Source organism: Sitodiplosis mosellana, unplaced genomic scaffold, assembly GCF_009176505.1.
Source record: "Sitodiplosis mosellana isolate CC-2019 unplaced genomic scaffold, AAFC_SMos_1.0 Smas_scaffold_6197, whole genome shotgun sequence".
Lineage (NCBI taxonomy): Eukaryota > Metazoa > Arthropoda > Insecta > Diptera > Cecidomyiidae > Sitodiplosis > Sitodiplosis mosellana.
Window position 1 is genome coordinate 7,165,339 of NW_022601438.1, and position 27,231 is coordinate 7,192,569.

The 27,231-nt window shown below is 37.0% G+C and overlaps 1 protein-coding gene and 1 long non-coding RNA gene across 3 annotated transcripts; one reads left to right on the forward strand and one right to left on the reverse strand.

Moving 5' to 3' along the window:
- On the forward strand, positions 1-27,156 carry LOC129577386 (putative uncharacterized protein DDB_G0282129). Of its 2 annotated transcripts, XM_055464320.1 has the most exons (8): positions 1-296; positions 4,532-4,909; positions 8,044-8,210; positions 21,529-21,591; positions 22,025-22,226; positions 22,408-22,533; positions 22,718-22,990; positions 23,137-27,156. In XM_055464320.1, exons 2-8 carry the CDS (start codon positions 4,810-4,812, stop codon positions 24,969-24,971), a joined length of 2,766 nt encoding a protein of 921 aa, XP_055320295.1. In that variant the 5' UTR covers positions 1-296; positions 4,532-4,809; the 3' UTR covers positions 24,972-27,156. The 2 variants fall into 2 exon arrangements, with proteins under 2 accessions (XP_055320295.1, XP_055320296.1); XM_055464321.1 differs by lacking the exons at positions 1-296; positions 4,532-4,909 and adding an exon at positions 6,131-6,217.
- Positions 7,007-18,470, reverse strand: LOC129577390 (uncharacterized). Its single transcript, XR_008688996.1, has 2 exons — positions 18,119-18,470; positions 7,007-10,170 (listed from the first exon to the last, which is right to left on the reverse strand). It is a non-coding gene; the product is annotated as an uncharacterized LOC129577390 (long non-coding RNA).
- Positions 27,157-27,231: the final 75 nt, after the last annotated feature.

The following is a 27,231-nucleotide window of genomic DNA, read 5'->3' on the forward strand; positions in this document are numbered from 1 at the left end:
GGATTGTGCCATTCGCGTTATTATCAGCGAAGGAAATATTGAAGCGCTTTAGCAATCAACATCGAAACGTTTCACGTTGTCGTTGGTGTCGTGTATTATTCTTTTTCGTTCAGATTTTTTTCGTTCATCCATCTCTCGTTGCTCTGGTGGCGTTTGCCTCATAAAATTTCGGTGTGGATTCAATGTGCATATTCGTTAACACATTTCATTGTCATCGCAAGCCGAAGACTGTGCAAATGTGTGTGCGTCGTTTTCCGCGTCATCATTATCATCGAAAAACAGAAGCTGCACGAGAGGTAAATCATACAGAATAATAGAAGAAAATAAAAAATCAGCATCTCATCTTAATTTACAAGTTTTTCTAGTTTTGATTCGAAAAGTGTTGTTCTAAATCAATTTTTTTGTTGCGATTTTTGGCAATTTTTCTTTCCAAACATAAAAAAATAAGACTTTTTTTCGTAGAAAAAAGAAAACAAAAATGAGAAGAAAATCTGTGCATTGGAAAATCAGTTTCAATTTCATGTGGATGGTTTCATTTGTGTGCGGTGTTGATGTTATCACAGTTCCGACTCAGGAAAAGGGAAATAATAATGGAATAAGCCATATCAAATAGGCATTTGAGTTGAAAGCGAGGAATGAAACAAAACAACAACAACAACAAAAACAGACGAGAAGCAAAGAACAAGTGTGGAATGATATTGAAAGAGGGTAAAGTAGTGAGCGTGAAATAAGCGACAGAATATCGTTCAAATAGGAAAATCTCTAAAGACGATACTATAAAATATTCATGACAATCGTAATGGCTCTTGTTGGTTTAAATGTTTTGTCGCGTCGCGCTTGAAACAGCGAGTGTCTGTATTTCTATTCGGTTTTATATTTATTTGCCGATTTTTTTTGTCCTGTATGTGTGTGTTTTTTTTTTTGTTGCGTTCCACCAGTCATCAAGTCATTTGCATTGCTCTTCAGTCAGTTTTGCTACCATTTTGCCTTCAGATGCCAATTGTAAGAGATTTACATATTGGTTGTGTGATATGTTGTTCAGCAGATGAGTTTGAATAATTCGCACAACCATTCCGACCAAATGTGTGTGTGTGCGTGCGCGTTGCTTCCCATTCGTTCGAAGTTCAGCTTCCTCTTCTCTCTCTCTCTCTCTCTCTCTCTCTCTCTCTCTCTCTCTCTCTCTGTCACTCGTTCAGTGAGCATCGAAATCGACAAGTGATAATTACCATAAAATATATATGTGGTTGCCTGGTGCAAACGAGTGACAAACACTTGAGACTCTGTCATTGGGTGAGGTACCGTACATTAAACGATAGAACAACCCAATCATGCTTTGTCTCTTCATAAAATATGATCGAATTCCATGATACATAGTTGTTTGCATTCCACACTCGATTTGAATGTGTTATTCATTTGAGGTGAGTTTCCAAGGAAGCAGCACTAGCCTTGAATACAAGGTTTCGATCGATTTGAATGTGAAGAGAGCAGAGATGAAAACACTCACTACCGATAGAATTTATATCGAAATGCATTAACTCGCAATTTTCAAGACAAAATTCACCCGATAGTTGAAATGCCTGACTGAATTGCAGCATTTGCAAAATTTCAATACCGAAGCGAAGCGTCCATTAATTAAATGGGAGTTTCGAAGAATGAGAGAAAGCGTCAGGGTCGAAAATGCCATTAAGGATTTTCATTACCAATCAATTGAGAACGACGAAGAGAGGAAGTGAGAGAGAGAGAGACATAGAGAGAAAGTCGACGTCATTCCCGTTTTGCGATTGGTGTTTAATTTGACCATGTGATATTTGCGTGTATTGTGACGATGTATTATACATCGGTTGGCATTGTTTGAATGTTGCTACTGCAAAAAATATGGATGCGCGTTGCAGCCCAAATAAAGCCTCTGATATTGATACACTATCAATCAATTGCCGCATCATTTATTCTCCACCAATGAAAATGGGAATGCCAATCAAACGGCTCAATTACAAATAAAAGTTATTACCATTACATATACATATATCTGTCTCTCAAACGATTCACGGTGTTATTTTGTGCAAATAAAAGCGAAACCATTGTGGAAATTGTGTTTTTGGTTGAAGCAAACGTTAACAATCGAATGGAATCGAATGGAATTGGATAGCGGATACATACAATATCAATGCCCAAATAAATTGATGCTCGGACTGAACTAAATAGACATACAATCACAGAAAGAAAATATGAATTGAATACGAATGTGGATTCATCGGTATTTATTTTTTGCATCCCTTGAAGACAATTCGCTATTTATTTGTGCTACCCTCCGTTTTATTTGCTTACCAATTTTGCCATACACAGAGAAAGAAAGACACACACATGAGGCGTTTTCTTAAGCTCAGCTCAAAATACGAATTCATAAGATGACTCACATGCGTGCCGAATGCGAAACAATTTGATAAAGTGCATTTTGCACATTTTAAACATTGAATTTCCCATTGTATTTTCTTTCTCTCATGTGTGCTGTGTATTTACGAAACAGTTACCGAAATGTGAAGCAGACACGTGCCCCCCAATTTCAATCTCATGTTTTATCGCACGAACAAGCAAGCATTTTCAGTTCAGTAATAACGTAAATGCAACGCTTGAACTACATGAAAATAAATAACATTAAATTGAAATATCGTCAGAATGGGATGCGAGTGAGTGAGCGAGCGAGGGTATGCGAGGTGAGTGCGAACGAGAGAGAGAGAGAGAGGAGAGACACAGAAAGGAGACACATGACAACCGAGGGAGATGCCTGCTGTCAGTAGTCGTTGAGTCCTTTGGTGCCGTAATCCAAGGATACATTAAATGTGGCTCGAATATGGAATACAATGAAATATTGTGCTATATTAAGGAAGTGCTTGTGACGTTCTTACAGACGCATTCTCGCTTTGAATGCGATCTAATGATGGTACACAGAAGCACTTGTCATGTCACGTTGATGTACCATCGAATTGCGAGACTGATGACGAAAAGAAGAAAAGAAAAGCAAGCAGGGCCATTTGCTTTCTTTCCATTCGCCAAACACTTCGCCACTCACACACTACATTCGCAATGCGAATGGGTTGCTGACAGAAGAGCTTTCGAATTTCAGAATGTCGGAATAACTTATCTTCCTTTTTCTCCCTTTTTCACTTTGCATTCCCTTCCTCGTCCTTATTTCTCGCTCAAAATGCGCTGTCATCATCGTTTTGCTTTTGCACAAAACGCGATGGAAAATCCTCAGTTTGTCATTTAGCATACTAATTTCGGTTTACAATCAAATTAAAAATTTAATCTATTAAATGCGTTTTGTGTACACAAATCGTAATTGTGTGGGGTGCTCGTATCGCCCATCGTACACGAAAACCAAGCATTTTCCATTTGGCTTCCATTTTTATTTCTCTCGGAAAGTATGATGTACGATAGCATCCAATTAAACATTTTTGATCGTAGATTAGATTCAATGATGAAATTACAATGTCATTCGCCGCGTGTGTCTATGTATCACTCTATTTTTCTCTCTCCCTGTGTGTACCACATACACAACACGTCAACGTCTAAACTGAATTACATTTTGCGCTGTGGTTTTTGCATTGCAACGCATTAATAAATATTTCGATATATTTAATAAACCGCTCACTGAATTCATAACGTGTGTACGTTTATGTTAAATGGTTCCATTCGCAGGCTCAAAGTTCAATCCGTTTGTGCACATTCATTTTACGGTTCGGTGCGCTGTACATGACATGTGTATTGACGTGTGTTTTGCCAATTGCGATGCACACAACGAGGGAAAGGTAGAGAGAGAGAGAGAAAACGCTTCCGATCTTCTATTGTGCTGTGCTGTGCTCTGGTATGTTTCTATATCATAAATGAGCTCGAACGTGAACAATTTTCGCTGATGCTATCTGTCTTGTTTGACGGAAGTCAGAATGGGGTTGAAAATGGAACGCGCATACTTGATGAAATTCTTGCGATCAAATTCATTGGGAAAAAGTGAATGGGAAAAGACCAACCGTTGGGATTGAAATTCGTACGAAGAATTATTGACAAAAAGTTCAAGGCAAAATGAACAAACATCCGCATATTTTTTTCTCTCTTTAGCTTTTGCTAAACCAGAACGAATGAAGAAAAGAACGCGCGTATTAAATTCACAACCCCAGAAAAATTCATATGGTAGATTTTTTATTTACTGGAGATTACGATAAAGGCAAAACATTATGATAACAACACCAACAATAATAATACCATCATGGAGTTTAGTATTTTCGGATGAAAACCGCACAGTAGCTCAAGTAAACTGAGTGAAAGAGAATGAGAAAGTGAATTGTTGATTATTTCTCGCTGCGTGTATCGAATTTGCAATGTGTATAGCGAGAACAACACAGCATTAAATTAAATGAGAAGCCGTGCTTATTCATGTAGAAAATACAAGTGCAAAATTAACATTTTGTCTTCATGAGTTTTTTTTTCACTTATTTCTATCTTGTTTTCTTTTTCTTCTTCTGCTCGGTTTGTAAAGGAGAAAACGCGTGACGACATTTCTTAATTACAATTGGAGTGCTGGAAGTTACATAACAAAGAAGCAGAATTTAAAGAAAAAATAACAACGAACCATATATACACACGCATACGAGACGAGACAGAGAAGAACCTGGGAAAGAAAAGTAAAAGAAAAGCACTGTGAAGACAGAGCGGCAAAGCAATCAAATTAAAGTATAGAACAAAGTACTTGTAGAAGAAGAAGAAGAAGAAGAAGAAGCACTAGCAGCAGAGGCGACAAAGTAGTGTACAAACAACATGCATGGCTATCCTGTGATGCAAGTAGTTCAATACAGCGTTCCGCCATGCTCTTGGCCACCACCAGTCGATTCGCATCGTTCATCGCAGCCAACATCTGGTATTTTACAATATTACTCTATCAAAAAACTACAACAACAACTACGACCACAAAAAAAATGCATGCACTTGCATACTCACATACAGTAGCGAGAGAGAGGAAGAGAGAGAGAGAGAACCCAATTTATTTGATATATTTAATTGCAGTCCTGTGCATGTAACCATGCACTTGACTGCATTGTTTTTGTTGTTGGCCGTGTAATTGTGGCGTTGTGTGTATATTGAAATTTTGTTGTTAGGCCAAGTGCGTTGCTTAATTTTCTCTTTCTCACTCTCTCTCTCTCTTTCTTTTTGTGTTGCAACGATTTGGTTTTCAAATATTACTTTACGTTTATTTTTTTTTTCTAAGCATGTCGTTCCTATACAGAAATATATATATTTAAAAAAAAAATTTTGGTTGTTAGTTTTTCCGGTGCGAATTTTAATGGGCTGCAGCCCTGCAATATATCTTCCGTTTTTGTCATGTATTGTAATTTGAAGCCGTAGGAACGAGCAAAAGTGAGTCGGAGCGAGAGTGAGACAAGGCTAATGCAAATCAGAGAGAAAGGACACAACCAAACGAACCTATGGAGAGAGAAAAATGTGACTTTGCATTTCATTTGTCGGTGTATGAATGTGCACGACGATGTGTGGTGTGACAATGTGATGTGTTTTGAATATGCAAAGCATGCAATGGCAAGTGCATCAATTGTATCCTATTGCACACATGCACTACGAAATGCTCGGCAGCAACAGCAGCAGCAGCAGCAACCTGCAAATAGACTCTTGCTCGTCTCGTTCTCTCTTTCATCTGGAAAAACGAATGGTTGAAAAAGCGCTTGGCGCTCGTTCTCGACAAATTTCCCAACTCATATTCACTCACTCAATCGCTATCTCTTGCTCGCTTTTTCATTTTGCCCAAAAACGCTTTCGTTACACACTCCACACAGCTAGTTTGTAAATGAGAGAGCGTAGAGGTTAGAGGGAGATAGAGAGTACGTAAGTGCGCACATTGAGTTGAATATATTGGCATATTAATCGTGATAAATGGCACAGTATTCGAATATCGTGTGCAATTTTTTTTCTTCTTTCGTTCAGCTTCTTTTCTTGCTATTTTCGTTGTTGTATTTTCGTCTTCCTTTTATTTTCCGTTGTCGTTGTTGTTGTTGCTGCTGCTGCTGCTGCTGCTGCTGCTGCTGCTGCTGCTGCTGCTGCTGTTGTTATCGTTTTGTGGCATTGTCGCGCTGTTTTTCGATGGTACTTCCGCTCAAACTCTGAAATATTAAATTTTGTGTCGTTTTGAGCGCGCGGCAGCGGTAAATATGCATGTGTGAGTTGGTGTTTTTTCCTGTTTGTTCATGTGTCCCGTACTTTTGCTCACCATCAAGTAAGAATAAAAAGTAGCAGGCACGCATTTACATACTGAATTTCTTTCTCTTTTGCATACACATTTCTCCTCTCCGACCCATTTCATGTCAACACAATAGAAAGCAAGCAGCATTAGCAAAATAGTTTAAAAGCGCTAAAATATTTCGCAAAAAAAGCGAGAAAAAAAAATCGCCCGAAATGCGAAAAAGGCGCACTCATACACATACACACACTCTCTCTAGCTCAAAATATGTTAGTTCAAACAATTTATACGCTTCCATGCATATTGTTTTAACCCATTAACGCCCAAGCCAATTTTTTTTCTTCGAATTTTTTGATAATATTTCAAATCGAAGTTACTTTTGGTTAAAGAAAATCAAATATTTCGTCAGATTTGAATTATGGTGTCCAGAACCCGGGAAAATGACCAAAAACTTCTGTCCTAAAAATAAGACGCTGGGCGCCATTTAACAGATATTTTGTTGACACGTTTTTTTTTTGAATTTTCATTGAAAAAATGTCATTTTTACATTATTAGTAGTTGAAAAATTACCAATTTCAAAGAACTTTGACTGAAAAAACGAAAAAAGAGATATCAAAGATATGAGAGAAACACGGCGACGAAGCTACAACAACAATAACACGTATTTCCAATGTAAACATAAGACGAGCTCTATTGACACGACGCTTGTGGTGATAGTTGAAGATTTCAATCACATAAGCGTATGCATGGCCGAAAATCAAGTAGCCTTTCGCGCAAACCGTATAAATCCTTTGATAGCGTGTCTGTAGTGTGTGTATATATTGACCGCTCAACGTGTGTTGTGTGCATGACCACTAGGACAGGTCGAAAAATATCGTCAGTATGGATTTCATAGCCGCGAAAAGAAATGAAGTCAAGTAATTTCACATATAGTGTTTTTTATTCAGAAAGTAAATAACGGGATATTTTCCTATTCGAGAAGATTTATCTAGTCAATTGATCGATGTTTGTACAAAGAGTAACATCTTTGTTGTCTGACCAACGACGCATCAAAATCTTGTTTGTAGTATCGAGCACGAAATCAGTCTCTCCACGCTTCAGTTGTTTGCGTACAGTTCCCGTTGCACATAATCGTTTTTCATTCACCAGACACATGAGGTAGTATGATGTGAAAAAATTGTCAAAGTATACCTTGTGATGCTCGGGGTTTTCAATGCGTTAATGGGTTAATATTCCAGTATGTTTGCGTCGCTTCGCGTCTCTTATGGCCTTTGCCAATTATGCTATTACTATGTTATATTTCATTTTTTTTCGGTTGCTGTCGTCCGACTTGAAAATATTTCTTCAGTTCCGATGAATGCTGGCGCTTTGATTTCTCTATCACTATCTCTTTTGGCTGCCATTAGGTTTTCTTTTTCATTGCTTGCTGCATTTTTCGGTTGGATTTACATTTTTGTCCCAGAAATCTTTCGAGCATTCGCTTGAGCACTTCGATAAATGTCTTTGCACACAAAACGATGACAACAAAGCGACCGAACATAAAAAAAACGAATACGAAAAGTAAAGGAAACAATCCATCTTTATGCAATGCATGCTTATGACGGTCTTGGGATTTGTTTTTTTTTCCTTCTGCATGGATTTTACAACATTTTACAATCATTTTCTTTTTCATCGTCGTTTGGTATATATGTCTATATATTCCGCCTGCTATGCGATTTGCATTTTATCATTTTCCATTTTGGTTTCATTGTTTTATCTCACTCTTTTTCTCTCTATTCCACATCGAATCTTCGCCTCTCTCTTAGTGTCACCGCGAGCTGGCATTCGAAAATATGTTGTTTGGTGCTTAATATGCGGCGGTCTATCATGTCTACTTGGCACTATGTTCCTCGGCGTGTATTTTTTGGTGCGATCGTATACAAGCACGATAGGCTACTTTGAAACAGTTCCAACATTTGTTCCCGCCACTTTGGTAAGTAGTTTCATCGCTTTTTTTTTAACTCGTTCACTCGTGAAATTTTGGCATTCGCGCCAAATCATTAAATTAATTTCTAATTCGCTGCTAATGCATCTATTGCCATTTCTTTTCTTTTCTTTCTTTGGGTCGTCGAAACAACGTTTCGATCGATCGAATTTTTTTCGCTTGGGTTGGAAAGTTGTTGTTTTTTTCGCCATTAAAATGGTTAACATTTAGGCAGCATATGCTCGGTAGCATTTTCCGATGTGAACATTATCGAAGAAGAAAATAAACGGAAATAACATTCTCGAAAATGAATATTGCTGAAGAAGCAAATAGCGTGCAAATGAGATAATTTCATTGATAATCAAACAAGAAATGGTTCACAATGAAATCTGGGAAATTGCGTTAAACATCTTGGTCCATTAAATGGTATGTGTATATTCAACCGGGTATCTTATTTGCACATCGAACTCTGGATCATTTGTCCGGAATGTCGAAACCATTTCAGTATGAAAAAAAAGAAGAGAGAAGAGGAAAAAAAATGGAGAGACCGGATTTTCCAGTCGTTTTTGCACAACCAGCATATTATCGTTTGGAGTGCCTGTGACATATTTTATCAAATGGAATCCGAATTGCATTTGCTCATGCACCACAAAGGAAGAGTGTTTGAGAGAAAGAGAGACAGACAGACACACATACACACAGAACGAGACGATATTAATCCCGTATGATAGCATAAGGAGATGTGCTCATACATACGTTATAATATCTAATCGCCTTTCCGCTTCTTATACTCGTTCAGTAGCCGTACTTATTCGAAATTTTCACACAAATTCTATATAGAACGATGATTTTTGCATGCTTTATGCATTGCACACTCATGGAATATGGATGAGGACTATATGGTTTCTGGTGTATGTGTCTATATGTGTGTGTGGCGTACTCCAAATATCGGGACATTTTGTCTTATTAAATAAATGGCATAGTTTTACCTAACACAATAAAGAACGCTCTCTCTGTCTTTCTCTCTGCTGCTGCATATTTAACAATGTCTAGCATTCATTTGCTATGGAAACAATCAACATTTTGGGGAATTTGATTAAAAACATGGCTTCAATCGGAGCAGATTTTTCACAATAAACCGAGAACTAAAATGAAATGTGAATCTGTTAAATGAACCGAATTCGAATCCCATTCGGTGCAAAGCAAATAGAAAGAGAAAATGCGAAAGTGTTTGGTTAAGTTTGGCGAAAATGTCGTTTTTGTTTGTTCGCTTTTTCGAATGCAACACGTTTTAAATGCCACTTTTAAAGTTTACCCATCTCTAACCAACCGAACGTTTGTTGCACACGATAAAGGGAAAAACTTCATCATGGATGTGCCTGTGCGTGTTACTCTTTTTTCTCGTGGTTTTTTTCTGTGCTCTGAAGAGAGTTCTGATGCTGAGATTGAGCGAAAAAAATATGGTTGGATATTCTGAACTGAAAAGCAATTATGAAACATGATTTTCAAATAAATGCGATGAAATGCAAATAAATTATGCAAAACTAAGCCCAACCGACGACAACGACGATGATAACAACCAGAGGGTTGAATGTGTTCATCGAACTACCTGAATCGAGACGCTTAAACAAGCACAAAGCATTTTTTTTGCCCTATTATTGCAGCCTTGGTGCCTTGGATGAGAGCAAAAGGAAGAGAGTCGTTTGAGAGTCAGAAAATGACAAATGAAATGATGTTTATTACTCTCTGGTATTCCGACTCCTTGTTTTCTACCTTAATAAAATGAATAAATTCAACTTTTGGATTTGATGCGAAACAATTTTTCTTCGTTTTTCCGTTTTTCCACTAAAATGAATATTCCAATTTGAAAGTCAGAAGCGTTTCATTTATTCCCACTCCATTCCTTTTTCTCCTCTTCCGCTCATTTTCGTATAATCTCTTCTAGATCGAACTCGCACGTGCATTTAATCTGAAATGAAAGAAGAAAAATTTTATTTTAGTTACCAAAAGAAAGCGACAAAAGTTTATGCAACAAATTCAAACGATGATAGATACATAATTAATAATTTAGCTCGTTCTCATTTATTTTGTTAACATGTCAGAGATGTGCTATTTAAAATGGAGATGCCCAAGAAGATGCAAATTGTGAAAAAAAAGAAGATTGGATATGTGAGTGTAAAGGGCAATGTTGTAGGTGTATGTGTGTGTGTGTGTATGTGAATCACATAATGTGATGAGTTGTACCCATTAAAAATGTGCTTAAGCTCGGTGCAAAAAAACTACTTTCCAATCAAAACACAGCTCCATGATGTGGTCGCCCATCGTTTTGAGCAGAATGAACACGTTTAAATATTTCGACAACAACGTAACAAAAAAAATATTGCAAACATTGCTGTGCTGCATCCGTGTATGTGAGGGAGAGTTGATGTTTATTTCAAACTTTGTCTATGCTCAGCGGCGCTGCAAAATGTTCCAGTTTTATAGTTCTAGTAGTTTCTTCTGGTAATTTTTTTTCCACTCATGTTTATCATTTAATAGGTGAAACCGTTGCTTTTTCCACACTGATGCATGTCAAATATGCATAAAAAACCACATCAATTGCCATCAAAATGACTCGTCCTTCTATTCATACCAGCATAGACATTCATAATTTCTAATTTAAAAACCAAAATGAAATGAAAGAAAAAAGAAATCGCATGGCATATTTGAACAACTACTAAATTGAAGAACTTATTTCATCGTGTGGCTTCAATTTATACTACTTTGATCGAGATTAAAGCCTTTGCTTAACTCCTCCAAAATTGGTTTTGTAGTTTGGTTTTCTCGTGAAAAGTTTTCTCTTTCGTTTTTATTTATCAAAACTTATGCACAAATGATTTAATGTTCAATCCATGGATTTCGATAGAAATGTATCTAAAATATTCACCAAACGAAGGCAGTGATAGAGGCGTAAAGGGTGTATGCTTGGAAAAGGCAATATTCTCATTTCTTGCGAAATAACTTTCACATTGTGCTGGTCGTTTTTCTTTCTCTTGTTGACCCTCTTTTTTGGCCGTACTTTCGAAGCGAATTTCAACACTTTTGCTGCTTTTCACAAATTTGGGCGCTGATTGCAAACAAACAATCTCGCTTTTTCTCATGTGTGCATTTTATATGATTTCAATACGTCATCATAAGAGAGACCAATTCACGTACACAAACTGTAATCGATATACTTGGTTGCATATTTTATGTGGAAGGAAACATTGCTCATATCAATATTGCAGAGTTCCATTTGGAGAGAGACCGAAAAAAAACAACAACAACAAATGGCAACGGCACCAACGGAATCAGTAATAGTGACACACCGCACCGAATCCTGATGGAAAACGTGAAGTTTCGTTCATAAATTTTAGATTTTTGATGCATTTTGCGTTGATCAATTTTGCCTCTATCTCCTTTTTATTTTCGCCGGGACACTGCCGTCTTTCCTTCATCCTCCGCTTTCTCTCTGTTCGAGTTCTGTGCACATCAATGCTATGGCAATCTTCTATCTTTCGATGTCACGTCATGCAATAATATTTCTTCATTTCGATGGAATTACAGGAATTTCAATTGTAAGCAATGGCAGCAAAAAGCAGTTTTCATTCATGTCTGCAGACAATGCATTGCGATCGAAAAAGATTTCGATGGTATCCACAGCTACACACACACACACACATTTGCATACAACATAAACCGCTCGTCCTATTCGATAATCGCCAGCATCATCATCATCACCACCAACCACCACCACCACGCCGCCGGCGTCACCAGCACTGTTCAATGAATCGATTCACAAAAAGATAATGCGATGCCATTTGTTATAATCACATGATGGGGAATTCTAAGCTTCTAATTAATATGACACACAGTGATTAAAATGCATACTGGATTTTCGTTATCCGAGCTGGAATTCTAAGTCATTCCGCAAAAATCGTTCGGAATTATTTTTTTCGTACATAAGACCATATTGGAGTGAAAGAGAGAGATTCCACTATTTTTCAGCGTACACTGTCATATTAAATGGAGAATCTGTCACCTTGATATGTGGTAATATAGCGGTTTACCCGATGTAGAGGGGAATTTAACCTCAAACTGGATGAATCTCTACATAAATATATGGCGGAGAGAGCGCCATATATTTATATAGGAATTAATCCAGTTTGAGGTTACATTCCCCTCTACATCGGGTAAACCGCTATATTACCACATATCAAGGTGACAGATTCTCCATTTAATATTGGTGTGTACCACCGGAATTATTCCGATAAAACAAAGAAGAGTGGATTGTGTGAGAAATAATTCCGGCGGCACGCTGAAAAATAGTGGAATCTCTCTCTTTCACTCTAATATGGTCTTATGTACGAAAAAAATAATTCCGAACGATTTTGGTGGAATGACTTAGAATTCCAGCGCTGGAGGGTGATGATGGGCTGCCTGTTATTGTTAATAAAATGCGTGTTATTGTTGCTTAAAATCGTTAAATTGCATTCCAGTTCATTAGTTCAATTCAGAAAATTGTGTAAGCATATTGTTTTGAAAAGCCGTCGTCTTCTTGTTCATTTCAATATTTCCATCTGAATTACGGACGAAACAATGCATTTTAATTTGATGGCATGAATAAATCACGTAAAGGGGTTTTAATATTTTCCCTGGCGCGCCAGATGAAAATGTGACGCGTTTTGTGTGCTGTTTTTTTTTCATTCGTCTCTCTCCATTCGGGTAATTTAATCCAATTAACCCTCTAGTGCATACGTGAACTTATAAGGTTGGTTCATTTAAACCTTTCTATAATGCGAATCATTGATTATGTCACAAAATAATGTATGACAGTTTTCGTTGGAGAACACTAGCGCACATTTCTTTCTCATAAAAATTTTGTGTGCGGTCAACCAGTGTCAAGTTATGACAACATTTGTACAAGAAAACGACGTTTCCGTAAAAATAAATTATTTTCGTTTCGTGTCCTGTTTTTGAAACGTGATTAAATCGAATAAAATTATTTTGTTGACCTCAGGAATTTTTTTCTGCTTATTTGGAGTGTTTTTAACCAAATTCAATTCAAGTTCAATGATTTTTTACAATTGTGCAACATTTGTCCGTCAATTTGCATACTGTTCTTATAACTACAGCCATGCAATTTGGATTTCTTTTTGTTTGATATTTTGTGTGCTTGGTTTAGTGTGGAATTTTATTTTCATTTTATTTTAACCTATTTTTATCACAAATAATCCAGAAAAAATGATATTCACGAATTCCGATGTCAACATCACTCAATTTGCAAGCTGTTCTTATAAGTACAGCTATGCAAATTCGGTTTGTTCATATACTTCGCAATTTCCATATTGGTCGTAAATGCATGACTGTACTTATAAGAACATTTTGATTTTTGCGATTTATTGATAATTCCAGCATTATACCAGATTATGAATATTTTTTTAAGTGCTTATGAGGTAAAATAAGCATGGAAAAAAATTCCCAGCTCTGTATAAAATATATGCATTAGAGGGTTAAGCTGAATCACAAGTGAAATTTTCCAAAACAAACTCCGTGTAATTTAAATATTTATAGATAAATCATTTGCGATGTGTGGCAAGGCAGAAAGAGAGGGAGAGAGAGACATCGTACAAAAAAAAGAGCAGCCCACACAGTTCATATTCAGCACATACAGCACAAATCAGAATGCTATTTTTTCTCATTCTGTTCAATGTTCCATTTGAATTGGTTACATATATTCTGCTTGATGGCAGTATAATGTGTGTTCATAGAGTATGGATTGTTGGCGCGTGATACCGAGAAATATGCACGTTTCCTGTTCGATATGCCAAACAATCAGCAACAACCGTATTTGTGATGACAATAGCATTTGCGACATGTATCATATGTTTAAATATGCCGGCATATGGAGTGCACGAGCGGGGGAGAAAGTGGCTAAAGCAATGGCAATAGCGTCATTTTTACGATCGGCATTTATTTCACCTTTCAAATCAGCCCCACTCACGTAACACATTCACATTCACATTCACATTTGGCATTGGGCGATGGTACTACTGCTGCTACTACTTTTTTCCCTCAAATAAAACCGTAGGACGTATAACTTTCGAATTTAATGGATTTATGAACGGGCGAAAGTTTATTTGCCCGGCCCGGCTCACATTTGCCGAACAAAAAGCATTTTCGCCACAAATATAACATAAATCGTGTGCAGGTACAACAATGCATACGAACATACACTCAGTCGGCAGCACAATGTTTGTTATTTATTTTGAATAAACGTGCGCGCCAGTTTATTTTTAATTCAATGAATTGTGATTCCTTTGGCTTTTTTTCCCTACATTTCTTTTACTCCCATGTCATCTGATTTATCCTTTTTTTTGTGTGAGCACGCGCGGAGATCCGACGATGGAAATGATAAAGCAAGCGCTTTGTTTAGACGTCTATTTATTGTATTTTGGATTTGTATGGCTTTTTCATTTTTGCAGTTTTAATCAAAAAATAAAGGCAACGAACGAACGTGGTTTTTATTGTTCCAATTCGGGAACACGTCAAATGCAGCCGTTAGTGGCGTATAGTCAAATGAAATGCAGAAAAAAAGAGAGAAAAGAGCAGGAAAAGAAAAAAAAGAGAAGTGAAGAAGTACATAGTAATGAAACCATAATTGTACGAGTGAAAGAGTCGCGATGCTTGCCGCTGTCGGTCGGTCGGTCGGTCGACTGTTAACCCAAGTATTATGTGAATGACATCGATTATATTGTGCTACAACAGTCAAACGTCGACGCAAAGACACGTTGAATTACGCCATACTTTCTCGCTTTACTCATTTCTATTCGAGCCCCCAACGCAATAACTTTTGTCGCTTGCGACGACAATGAACACAAACATAAATAGACTTGATCATTTTCTTTTCTTCCTGTGCTACGCAATTCAACACAAATGACGACGTTGTTGTTGTTATTGATGTTATCGCGATACAACCACGGCTATGGCTGCATTTGTGCTTCCGAATATTTATCAATTTAATTTTCTCAATTCATTTCGTATCCTTTAACTTCATGGTAGTTAACCAAAAAAAATCCGAACTAGAATGTTCAACGCTGCAGAAATGTGCTCGTTCTTCTACGTTGTCGACATTGGCTTACAGCCACTTCAGTTGCATGGTAGCTCAGAAAAAAAATTAGAATTTGATTTCAGGCGAAACTAGTTACGCTTTGAATATATTGGCAGCGTCGCTTAAGTATTTATTAGATCCCATGATGATTTCCGTGTCTTATGTACGCCACTCTCTCGTTTCGATACAGAGAGTGGGGCAAGCGAGTGAAAAGGAGAGCAAATGAGAGATAAAAAAAATGCGTCCATTGATGATATGCACAAAGAGATGGCTCGTTCGATACGCTGCACTGCATTTTGCAACAGTTTTATTCAATTTTTTTTCCCGCTCGCTCTCTGCTGCAATGACGTTCGTTGGTTTAAACTAGCAAATAGGTATCGATTGTAATTTAATTTAGTTCATTTCCTGAGCTTGACATGCTGATACGCGCCCCATATTGCTTGTTAATAAGCAACAAGCGAGAAAATTGCTGTCAAACCAATTTTTCCCTCGCTCTTTTGCCTTTAGGATCAGTGCATCTCGCTAGGGAAAAAAAAGCGGAGCTTTTGTTGATGCGCCTCCGATAAAAGCAAAACATACACAAACAATGAAACGTTGTCGCACAAACAAGGCGCTGAAAACAGAGAGAAAAAAAATTAATTCAAACGGTACAGGCACATGCGACACATTCATCAAACTCAAAAATCCAATTTACAGCGATGCACTCAATTTTTTTTTTTCTCTTTTGCTACCATACACTCGAACATCCAATTCAATGAACTCCCATTGAATTTACACGCGCACGAGAACGAGTGTGTTTAATGCTTGCGAAGAGTTTTGCACACCGGTTTGTGGTATTCGTTTGGATTGATGCATCGAAAAGCACCAATATGATTGGAATGAAAATGGGAAAACAATGAACTTTTAATTAGTGCGAATACTTTTTTTTCCGCTTGAGCGAAAGCACAATTCACGTAGAAAATGTAAGGAAAGCACAACAACATCATCAACAAAATATACCAAACTAGAAGTGACAACCATTACCGTTATTTGCACTTACTAATGGCCTAACCACTTGTGTAATCTAAACCAACGGTGTTTTTTTGTTGCTGCATTTCGTGTATGAAAAATTGAATGAAAAGCTTCAAGCTATGGCTAGAAAAAAAAGAATTGTCATACACGAACAGTCGAAAAATGAAGCAAATAGCCATACGACGAATAAAAGAAAAAAACACTTTTCACCGTCTTGAATGTTAAATGTTAATATCAATTTTTCACCATTGCCGAATTTCACCTTCATTATTTATGTTGAACGAAAGAAATGCATGAATGGTAGAAACGAGGAAAGAAAGAGCTCACACTTTTTGCGCATCTAATTCATATTTCAAGCATTTCAAAAGTGAAAAATATGACATTTGTAACAGTGGATGGATTGGTCTGTGCCGTTTTTTCTTTACCTGAGTGCGAAAACTGCTATTCAAAGCGTTTTTATTATGATTTGGCCAATTCTTTCTGGCCGTACAGTTGGATGAGGCAAAAAAAATGACTCTGGAATGCATAATGTCAGATGAAAAAAAATGGATACACATCATGGAAATGGGAACGAAGAAAAATGGAAATGATGCTGAAAATTGAAAAGTAGCTGAAAATGCAAAAAAATATAACACACACACAAACCGAACCAAAAAAAATATGTGAGTGTATGAATTGGATTTTGTACTGCGAGTCGGCAAAGCGTACGAGCTGCCAGAGAGCAACGAAATATCGAACGAATAAAATAAGAGAAAAAAGAATATGTGGGGCGACGCAAAGCCAATAATCATAGATACGAGTCATTTGTTTATTGTACGAATGAATTGTCAGAATATTTATGGTTATGAATGAATAAGCTTTAATGTGTGAATTCATGTCAATTTATCAAATTTAACCTATTTATTCGTGTACCGCCCCTCTCTCTCACTCTTTCATTCTATCGTTTTGCCATTCATATTCATGCCATTTGCACACATTACATTTGGGGACTTCCTCTCGGTAAAATGTATTCGTGTCTGCTGGCTTTTCTCACTCATTCCAGTTTTTGTGCTCTTGTTCGATGTGTGCTTTTCCACGGCTATCAATTTTTCGATAACATCATTTTAATGGCATTACATGCGCCATTCAGGCGTATCGGTCATCGCGGTAATCTCTAAGCGCGCAACGATTATGAATGCAAACCATATCGAACAAACAGTGTTAGTCGAACACAAAAGCTTTGGCAAACATACAACGCATTTTTAATCGTTGGTTATACGCGCGCACGCACACACACACAGGCCAGAATCAAACAATAAATAAAACACTATGCTTATTTGTTTTGCGGTGGTGAATATTTGTATTTTGATTTGGTCTCGAGATTCATTAAAACTTTGTTGATTATTTGTTCGATGATGATGATATCGCGCGCGAAAAAGAAAACAACGAAAAAAATATCCATGGATAGTTATGTCACTCGCTCTCTCTCTCTCTCTCACTCTCTCTCACTTTGTGCGTGTGTGCCAAGTTCTAAATCACATTTTATGACAGGCGTTATGTCGACTGTACCTCTACCATGGATACATTATGAGATACATTTCTTTCGGTCTTTCTGCTTACTTTTTTTCTCAATGTAAAAATTAATTTAAAAAAAACGAAGACCCACACCGTTAGAGTACCAATGCGCGCACTCTTTATGGGAAAAAGTTTTATCCGTAGGGCGCTTCAATGAAAAAAGAAGCATTCACCAAAAGTAGAAGAAAAAAAAGAAGAAAAAAAAGAAGAAAAATAAAATTACCCATATTTCTTTATGTCGATACATAGAATATTTGTTCGTTCCTCTTTTTTTCGGCTCTGCTTTTGGTTGTGAACGAGTGTGCCGGGTTATGTTTATTGCTTTTTGTTTCCATGGATGCGCGAGACGCCAGCCGATGGAATCGATGCAAGAGCAGAGATAGACAGCATCACTCAATATGCATTAGTTATTCGTATGACCTTCACTTTGATTGTCAATTCTGACATATTATTCATGCGTGACATTTCAGCGTTGGCCCCCATAAGATGCAGAAAACGAAACGAAACGAAAAATTCACACGTACATTTTGTTCGCTCTCTCTTTTTTTTCGGCTTTACTCTTTCATTGAAATTGAATTTCAATACTGGCTTCTTTTTACTTTTACGCAGATCATATTACCCACTCAGTGTGACGTATGTGAGTGTTTCGTTGCAAGATGTAAACGCAATCCATTCGACACAGACACTTTCATTATGCCAAAATCAACAAACATTTTGCCGACTAAAAATACACATTTACGTCAACGAACACACATACGCAACAAAAGTGAATAGCTGGCAAAATATTTGTACTTAGTTTTATTTGTTTTTTTGCGATAGAATGTTTGTATTTTGTGCCATACTTGAGCTGGCTGGTGTGGCATTGACACCGATAAAATACCGTTTATTTCGGTTGAACATGTTCTTCTTCTTCTTCTTTTTTCGATCTGATTAGTTTGAATAATCACACGCAACTACAGAAACTCAGCGACTATTTTAATTGAAGGCTTCAATAGGTTGTGTACATGTGTGTGCGCGCGATGAAATTTTGTGGATCGAATTGCCATTTTCATTGAAATCATTCTGGTTTTATTCTTGAAAACTGCTTCTTCTGAATTATCCGAATGGAAGTGCTTTAGAAATTTGTGCTGTATGGAACGAAGGAAGGTAAAATAAACGCACATTCATCAATCAGAATAAATGAACTGCGATTTTTTTTTGAAATGAGAGAATGGCAAGTAGCGAAACGAAAACGAGCTTGGAAAACTTCAATTCATTTAAATTTGGAAATAGAGAAAGATACAGAGAGAAAACGAAACACACATGCAGAGAGAGAGAGAGAGAGAGAGAGAGAGAGAGAGAGAGAGAGAGAGAGAGAGAGAGAGAGAGAGAGAGAGAGAGAGAGAGAGAGAGAGAGAGAGAGAGAGAGAGAGAGAGAGAGAGAGAGAGAGAGAGAGAGAGAGAGAGAGAGAGAGAAATCAAACACGGCTGCATACTACGTGTGTTGACAAAAAAGCTTTTTCGTTCACTGGAAATCAAACACACGCCAGCAAGCAAATTGATAACGAATTATACAAATGATAAGAAAATTCGTTAACGATGAGAAAAACGACGAATCCATGGGAACGGTAAATATTCGTTTAAGCAAAGTGCTTCATTTCTCCACTTTTCTCTTCGTTTACTTTCGCCTCTTTCTGCTCGCTTTTACACTCTACTTTTCTGCTAGGTGTGCGTGTGCGCTTTTGTTAGTTGTCGATGTTTCCCATTTACTAAATGGACGCTCGATCGTTCGTATACGACACCTTCCAATTGGTTCGAGCCGTTTTTTCAAATCGAAAATTAGAACGCGCACAGTTGAGCAAACACACTGAAACCAAAGAATAAAACCTTCGTTTTTGCACTTAAACATGATGGAGTTGTTGCATGAAACATCGAATACATTCGGCGTGTGTGCGGTTTTTTTAAGGTTCATCGCATCGATAAAATGTACAAGCGAAATGGAAAACATACAACCACACGGACAGAGAGAAAATAATAAATAAATCCGAGCGACAATATATGGGCAAAAACACAGACTGGAAGGTTACATTCGCACGATTTTTCAAAATATTCATGCTCATATCTCTTCTGTAAGCCCAGAAACTACTTAAAGTATTATGCTGAGGAAAATCTAGACCACAAAAGGAACATTTCATACCAACAAACCTTTCCCATATCTCTCACACCTATAGAGATATAGCCGTTTTTTTGTTGGACTGGAAGGTTACAATTTTGGCGATATGTTTGGAGTTTATCTTACATATATCTAAAATCCAGTTCCTCCAGCAGAGCATCCTTGTACTCCAAGGTTCTGTTCGCTGTCTGAAGGATCAAAGAAACGAACGAAACCATATTTACCCCATAAAAATCAATTCGGCTCGCTCTACGATCCAAAATATACGGACTGGAAGGTTACAGAAAAAAGACTGCCTCGTTACACAAAATTCCTCGGGCTAAATAAACCAAATATCAAATTCAAATTAGATTCAAATCAGTCGATAACAAATAGAAATACGAGAATTTATCATGATTTTTGGTTTCGAATCGATTTGTAATAGAAATTTGTCATAAACGATTCCGATTTCTCTGATCAAAAAAAGGACTGGAAGGTTACACATAAAAGACTGGATCGTTACAAAGTACATCGACGGTTGAAATAAATGCAATAATACACTCGAAATTGATTCAAATTTGTAGAAGAAGAATAGAAGTGTTATCATTCTTTGTGGTGTTCAGTTCTGGATTGGTTTACAAAGAAAAAACCTGTCATCAAATGATCTCGATTTTTTCAATGTAACAAAGACTGGCTCGTTACACGTGTCTGAAGGCTCGTATAAGTGTTTTAGTCTAATAAAGTAACTAATATTTTTTATTTTCCAGAAAATAGGCAGAAAGTTCTTTAAAAAAAACTAATATAGCGTCATTATTCTTGATAAAGGTATACATGAAAAAAAACTTTCGGGAATTTTAGACTGGAAGGTTACATTCCAATTTGCGGCACCTTTCATTGCAAAACTTGGCCAAAATAGCACGATTACATCGTTATCTAATAAATAAAATTGAATAATAGCAATGATAACGAAAATTATATATTTAAATTGACTTTTTGTTCGGTTGTGTATTTTCGCTCATTTTGACACAAAACGAGGCACAAGCACAATTACGTTGAAATGGGCCACTATAAACGCCTACATTCATATGAAAATGGTATTGGCCGATACTTTAGGATCACTTTTAAAGAAAAAAAAAACCACAGTACCGCGATATTTGAATAAAAAAAAATTTCTAACCATTCCCGATTTTCGTGTTTTTTCTCATATATTTGCCACGAGTCATGAAAGTATTTTTGCAGTATTCCGTTGATCCCGTTTCAACACTTTATGGTTTTTAATGGAATCTTAAAGAGAAAAACCCCTTTTTGATATGGCGAAAGATGGTAGCAAAAGAATCGTATTTGTTTGAAAATGCTTGATCGCGTTATGTTATCCATCGACTTTACGTGATGGAATAATTTTCTCGTTTGACTTGCGAAGAAAAAAAATCACAATTTTTTTCATTTTAAATGTAAAAAAGACATTAATCTATGTTTATTTGTTCATTTGAATATATTTGCAGTTAATGTTGACCGGACTGTGCATCATAAGCTTAGCTAGACGACGAAATCGCTATAGTTATTTAGTAAGTATAAAATTGCATGCATATTTTAATCGTATCCCTAAAATAGGTTTACACATTCCGTTTCGATTGATGACAATTTTCACTGCATGGGATTGAAATTCAGAGTAGAGAAACAGAAAAATGCGCGCCGATGCGACAAAATTGAGTTGACAACGTTTCTCCTTTTTCGGGAGTGAAACCAAATGAGAACAAGTGAGAGCTTTAAACTAAAATCGGATTATACATTAAGTTTTCTTGGTCCCGTGTGCATAAAGTTCTCATTTAGTTCGCTTGTTTGGTCGCTCGGTCCGTGTATGAATTGTGTGTGTGTGTGTGACTCGTGTTTAGTTCACTCGTTGATTCATTTGCGTCATTGCAACACAATTTTATATCTTTATTTCCCTGTCTCTTTCCCTATGTCTCTGTCTCTCGCGATTTACGAAAATGGAAATAGATCAAATTATCTGGAGCATGTGGCTTATCGTCGGCGCTGACGTGCGCTTTGTCTACAGTTACAACAACTGTAATACACATGAGCCGATTGCAGGCATTACGAGAATGCGAATACACAAGAAAAACACGAACGTGTACGTGCTACTCGGTGGAAACGCATACAATGCAGGATGAAAACGGAAACCTCGGTGCAAATGATGAAAGTAAGCATCTCGTCTCGCAATTATACGACTAATTAAAAATGAAACGAAACATGCAAATTATTCATTAAATTGTAACTCGATTCGGTTAGGTTTTTTTTGGTTGGTTGGTTGGTTGGTTTGCTGGTTGCAGTTTCGTCTTTTTAAATGGTTTTTCATTGAATTTTCGTTTTTTTCACTGTAGTTGGCGGCTATCGATTTGTATTTGATTCGGCCGATGAGTGTACCGTTGTGCATAATGCACTGTACAGCTGTTTACGTGCCATTTTCGGAATTTCTGTTGCTGGTGTATTGGTTGCCGTTTTCAGCTGTGAGTATTCAATGAGCACATTTTTTTATTGAGACCAAAGAACTGTTTTTTGAAGAAAAAAATGTATTCACAAAAAAAGAGAAATTAATTGAAACAGAAGTTTTAAATTAAATGGAATTGATGCAATATTTAAATGGAATCGTTGATTTTCAATTGAAATTGGTAAATGATGTGATATTTTCAGGCATGTTGGTATATCAATTGCTGAGTCATGAGAGAAAGAAAATGATTTGGGAACAGTTGGAATTGCGACGACGACAAGCTTATGGTAGACAAAGCCCGCCGGGATGGCCACCATTGGGCAATGGACCGTCGATCATTGGAACTCCACGGAATGGCCCATGTAGATGCTGCGAACAATGCCATTCACACAGGAATATGATGCAACCCAGTTACTCATGGGATAGCGACAGTCGATTCTGGTCACCACCACCAAACAGCGCATATTATACACAAGGTAATTTGTTCATGATGATCTTTTTGGTCTTTATTCGCAACTCTCATTGAGGTTTTCTCTTGATTATTTAAAAAAAAAAATCTTCATTATTTTTATTTTTATTAAAATGAAGCTAACCCAATTCTTCCATTTACCGAAATTCGCAGGAGCCGATGACCTGATCGTATCACGAATGGTGAATCAAAATTCGTTGCAAACCCAACGGCCGGGATGGAGTTGGCCACGCTTTCCCTGGCAACGAACTGATAATCAACGTTTCCGTCAAACGCCATCTAGCCCAGATTCGCAATACGGTTTTTCGACAAATATGTCACGGCTCGATAATTCAAACATGATGCAAAGCTACACGTTAATCAATAATCCACATCATTTTGGTATTTGGGGTCCACCGCCACCGTATTCCGATCCAAATAGTCCGGTGCGCCGTAATCGATATCTCTACAATCAATGTCAACAGATTACCGAGCATTCGGGTGTTGTTATCCAACCGATATCAGCCGCACCGCATCAAACGAATTTGAACAGTATAGATTGTACACAGCCAATTGTCAGTGAAAATCATCATTCAATTGAACAAATATGTGCGACACCAACACATTCCAATCATCGCATAAAAAATCGATTGAATGCATTCAAAGCCAAAGATTCCACCGATTCGGCAACACTATCGGACAGTGATACACAACGTGATTCGACCCATTCAAATACGTTACCCTTTCGAAAGGCACGAAAGAAGATTGAATGCGGTGCCAAAAGTATCGGATCAAATCAGTCGACATCACGTGTAAATGTTCAAAACATATTTAGTTCGACGCAAAATATGTCGATTAGTGGTCGTTTAGATAATGGTCGATTACATGAGAATATTCCCAGTTGTTCGTCGAATTTTATGCATGCAAAATTAAAAAATGTGCCAAACACTGGGGTCGAAAACACGGGCTATCAATCGATGGAGGATATGCTGATTACTTCATCAGCTGGAAATTATTCAGCAGACACTGATGAACCGACAATCAGCAATTGTCGCGATATTTTCACACGATCTCGAATGCATTTCCCAAGTCGTGACTATGAAAAATTGAATACGTTCACGCCAAATATGCCACACTATTCATCAATATCACCACGGAATCACAGTAGCAGCCATTCGCTACCGAAGGACTTGACGCGGCACAGTATTTGTTCGGCTGAATCGGAAAAAACGGAATACACTGACGTGTCACCAATGACTCCATCAACACCGTACACCGGTGAAGATGCAAATGCAATCGCCTTAGCCTTTCAACGGGAAATGAAACATCAGCAACAGCAGCAGCAACAGCAGCAGCAACAGCAGCAGCAACAGCAAGCATCACGGTCATCGTACAAAGATCATGCAGAAGCATGTAGTTCCAATCGCATGCCAATGTACAGTTCACGGTATTTCGATAGCATTGAACATAAACGTGACACATCAACAAACAATATCAGAGCAAAGAATATGCCGGAAATTCATATGCGATCAATGCAACAGCAACAGCAACAGCAGCAGCATTCCAATGCTCCGGCCTCAAATCATTTGCTGTCAACGGACAATGGATCGTCTCTCGATGATTTAACCGCATCGACGAACCTGTATCAAAAATTCGAACGGCAAAGTGTCTACCAGAGACCGACATACTCATTTGCAAGTGCGCACAGCACTCCGGGCCATAGCCATAGCAGTGGTAACAATATGAAATCAACAACAACGCCCAAGAAACGCAACGTATATGCAACGCATTCGCTTGGATCTCCATCAACATTGGCGAGCAGCAGTGGCGTTGGTGATATTGACCTGGTGCGATTGACGAAAGATCGATTCACCAATATGCGAAAAGAAGCCAAAGGTGATGATGTGAATGCCAGCGGCAAAGACAGCGATCGAAAATCATACGATCATAGTAAAAATACACTGGGCGACAGCGATTGGCCAGACCATAACAGCGATAGGCGTTTGTGAAATGAAGTATTTGTCTAGGCTAATTGAAACTGTGTTGTTAATTTCGTTTTCTTTTTTTAACAATTGATAAATAAGGCAATTTTAGTTGAAAAATTCATTTTAGGTGCAATCAGCAGCAGTCGATCACTTTGAAAATTGCCTAAAAATTTGTGATAAATGAAGACATTTCAAAAGCGAAAACAAAAATCGAATGAAAACCAAAAATAAAACCAATTCGATTCGAATTTAAAATCCGATCCGTCATTTTTACACGTTTTCAAAACGAGAAAAAAAGAAGTTGAAAAAGAGAGAGAAAATATGAATCTCGGTTTGATTAAGTTTTGAGCGTTATATTCGAATTGAATATGAATATGCTTGAAAGAATTCGTTTAAATACGTTTCAACCAATTCGAGCCCATCAAAGAATCATTTATAAATTGACCGAAAAAAAACACACACAAACACAGAGGAAAAAAACCACTTACATTTTAGACTAAAAAACACCCAATTGATTAGCTTTATGAGCAGAAAAATAGACAGTCGTTCGCCGAAGGAAAAAAAAGTGAGGAGAGAAAAATGAAAAATAATGCATTAGTTTAAGGTGATGATGAAAGCTGATGTTTGTTTGTTTTTTTTCTCTGTAGAATCCAATTAAGTGAATCGTTTCAGTTATCCTGTACTTGTTTTGTGAAGAAAACTTAGTGAATTGTCTGTGTTGTATGAAGAGCGAATGAGAAATAGAGAGAGAGAGAGAGAGAGAGAGAGAGAGGGAGTAGTAGCAGTTTGCTGTATATTTATTAGTGTTACGAATATATTGCCAAAGATTTGCACGTACACATTTACATAGTCGACAATAAAAAAAACATTGAACGAGAAGAAGAAGAAGGTGAAGTTGAAGAGTGGATTTATGAAATTGTTAAAATGAACGTTGAAAAATTTGCAAGATTTATGGTTGTAATCAGTGCGTGGAAATAGGTTAATTGCGACTCGAAAGCAAGACGTATGATGAAACATTTCCTTTATCTCTCTCTGTATATGAAATGATGGCCATACTTTTTGCCCTTGCATCCTTTTTATTTCATTTAATGAGCTATGTATGTTTAAAATGTGCTTCTTTATTTTCTGCTATGCCACCACCACGGCCGACGTCGCCCCTTTTTTTTATATATATATAAACTCTCAGCCAGAGAAAAACGCATACATTTTGCTCGTTTCTAGTCTTTCAATCGATTTGTTCCTTCTTCTTTGCATCATCTCGTCCCTCCCGATGAGTACATATAGTAGGAAACAGTCAAGTGCAGCATAAATGACATTGCACCATGAAATTACCATTTAAAATAGTTGTCAATAGAATTACGCTAGTCTCACGCAGAGATATCATAAACTGTGTGTAATGAATAAACATTTGCAAATGAACCATCCTATTCCGTTGGAATACATAGCAAGAAAATCTAGATGATACACAGCAGAAGGAGTGAGAAGCAGACAAAGATAATAGAGTCACTCTCTCGTCCAGTACAGATTGTCCAATTGATTTCTCCAAACATCTGATGTCTATTTTCTGGATTGGACATTGGAAATTCGATGGGATCTATATTTTTTCATTCCAATTAGTACGTCAACACAAACATAAACCAAAGACATTGTAGACAGAATGTACAAAAAAAAGAGTATTAACCAACAAATGAGTGGGAGAGAATATTCGCGTTAGGATTACATGTTGTCCCATTGTTTTTCATAGATTATTAATAATTATTCACTGTTGAAAATGTCCTGAAATTAACTGGCACTCAAAATTAGAATGAATAATGACGTAGAAAAAGGGAAGAAGACACGAATTTTATATTAAGAAACACTGAAATTATTCTCTTTTCTTTTCAATTTCAACAAGAAGAACTGAACCGAAGTGAAATTTCTCCAAACATTTCTAATTAATCATTCACTTTCATTTCTAATTAATTTTCACATTGACATTCCGAAATTAGATTTCCGTTCCAAACACGAAATTTTTTAGATAAGATAGAAGAAATGATGAAGTGTCTTGAAATATTTGGAAACAAACAAAGCAAAAATATGACGAGAAAATTGTATGCAAACAGCGTTGATGTTGAATATTACATGAAAATGTGAAATGTGTATTGTGAAGTATTTAAGCATATGAGATTAGATGACATTAAAAGTGTAATAAAGAAAAAAATTTAAAAAATGCGGTGTGTTTTAGTCTCCATTAAAAACTTCTTTTTTTCCCAAACGATTCAAACAAAAAAAAAAGACAATGGGT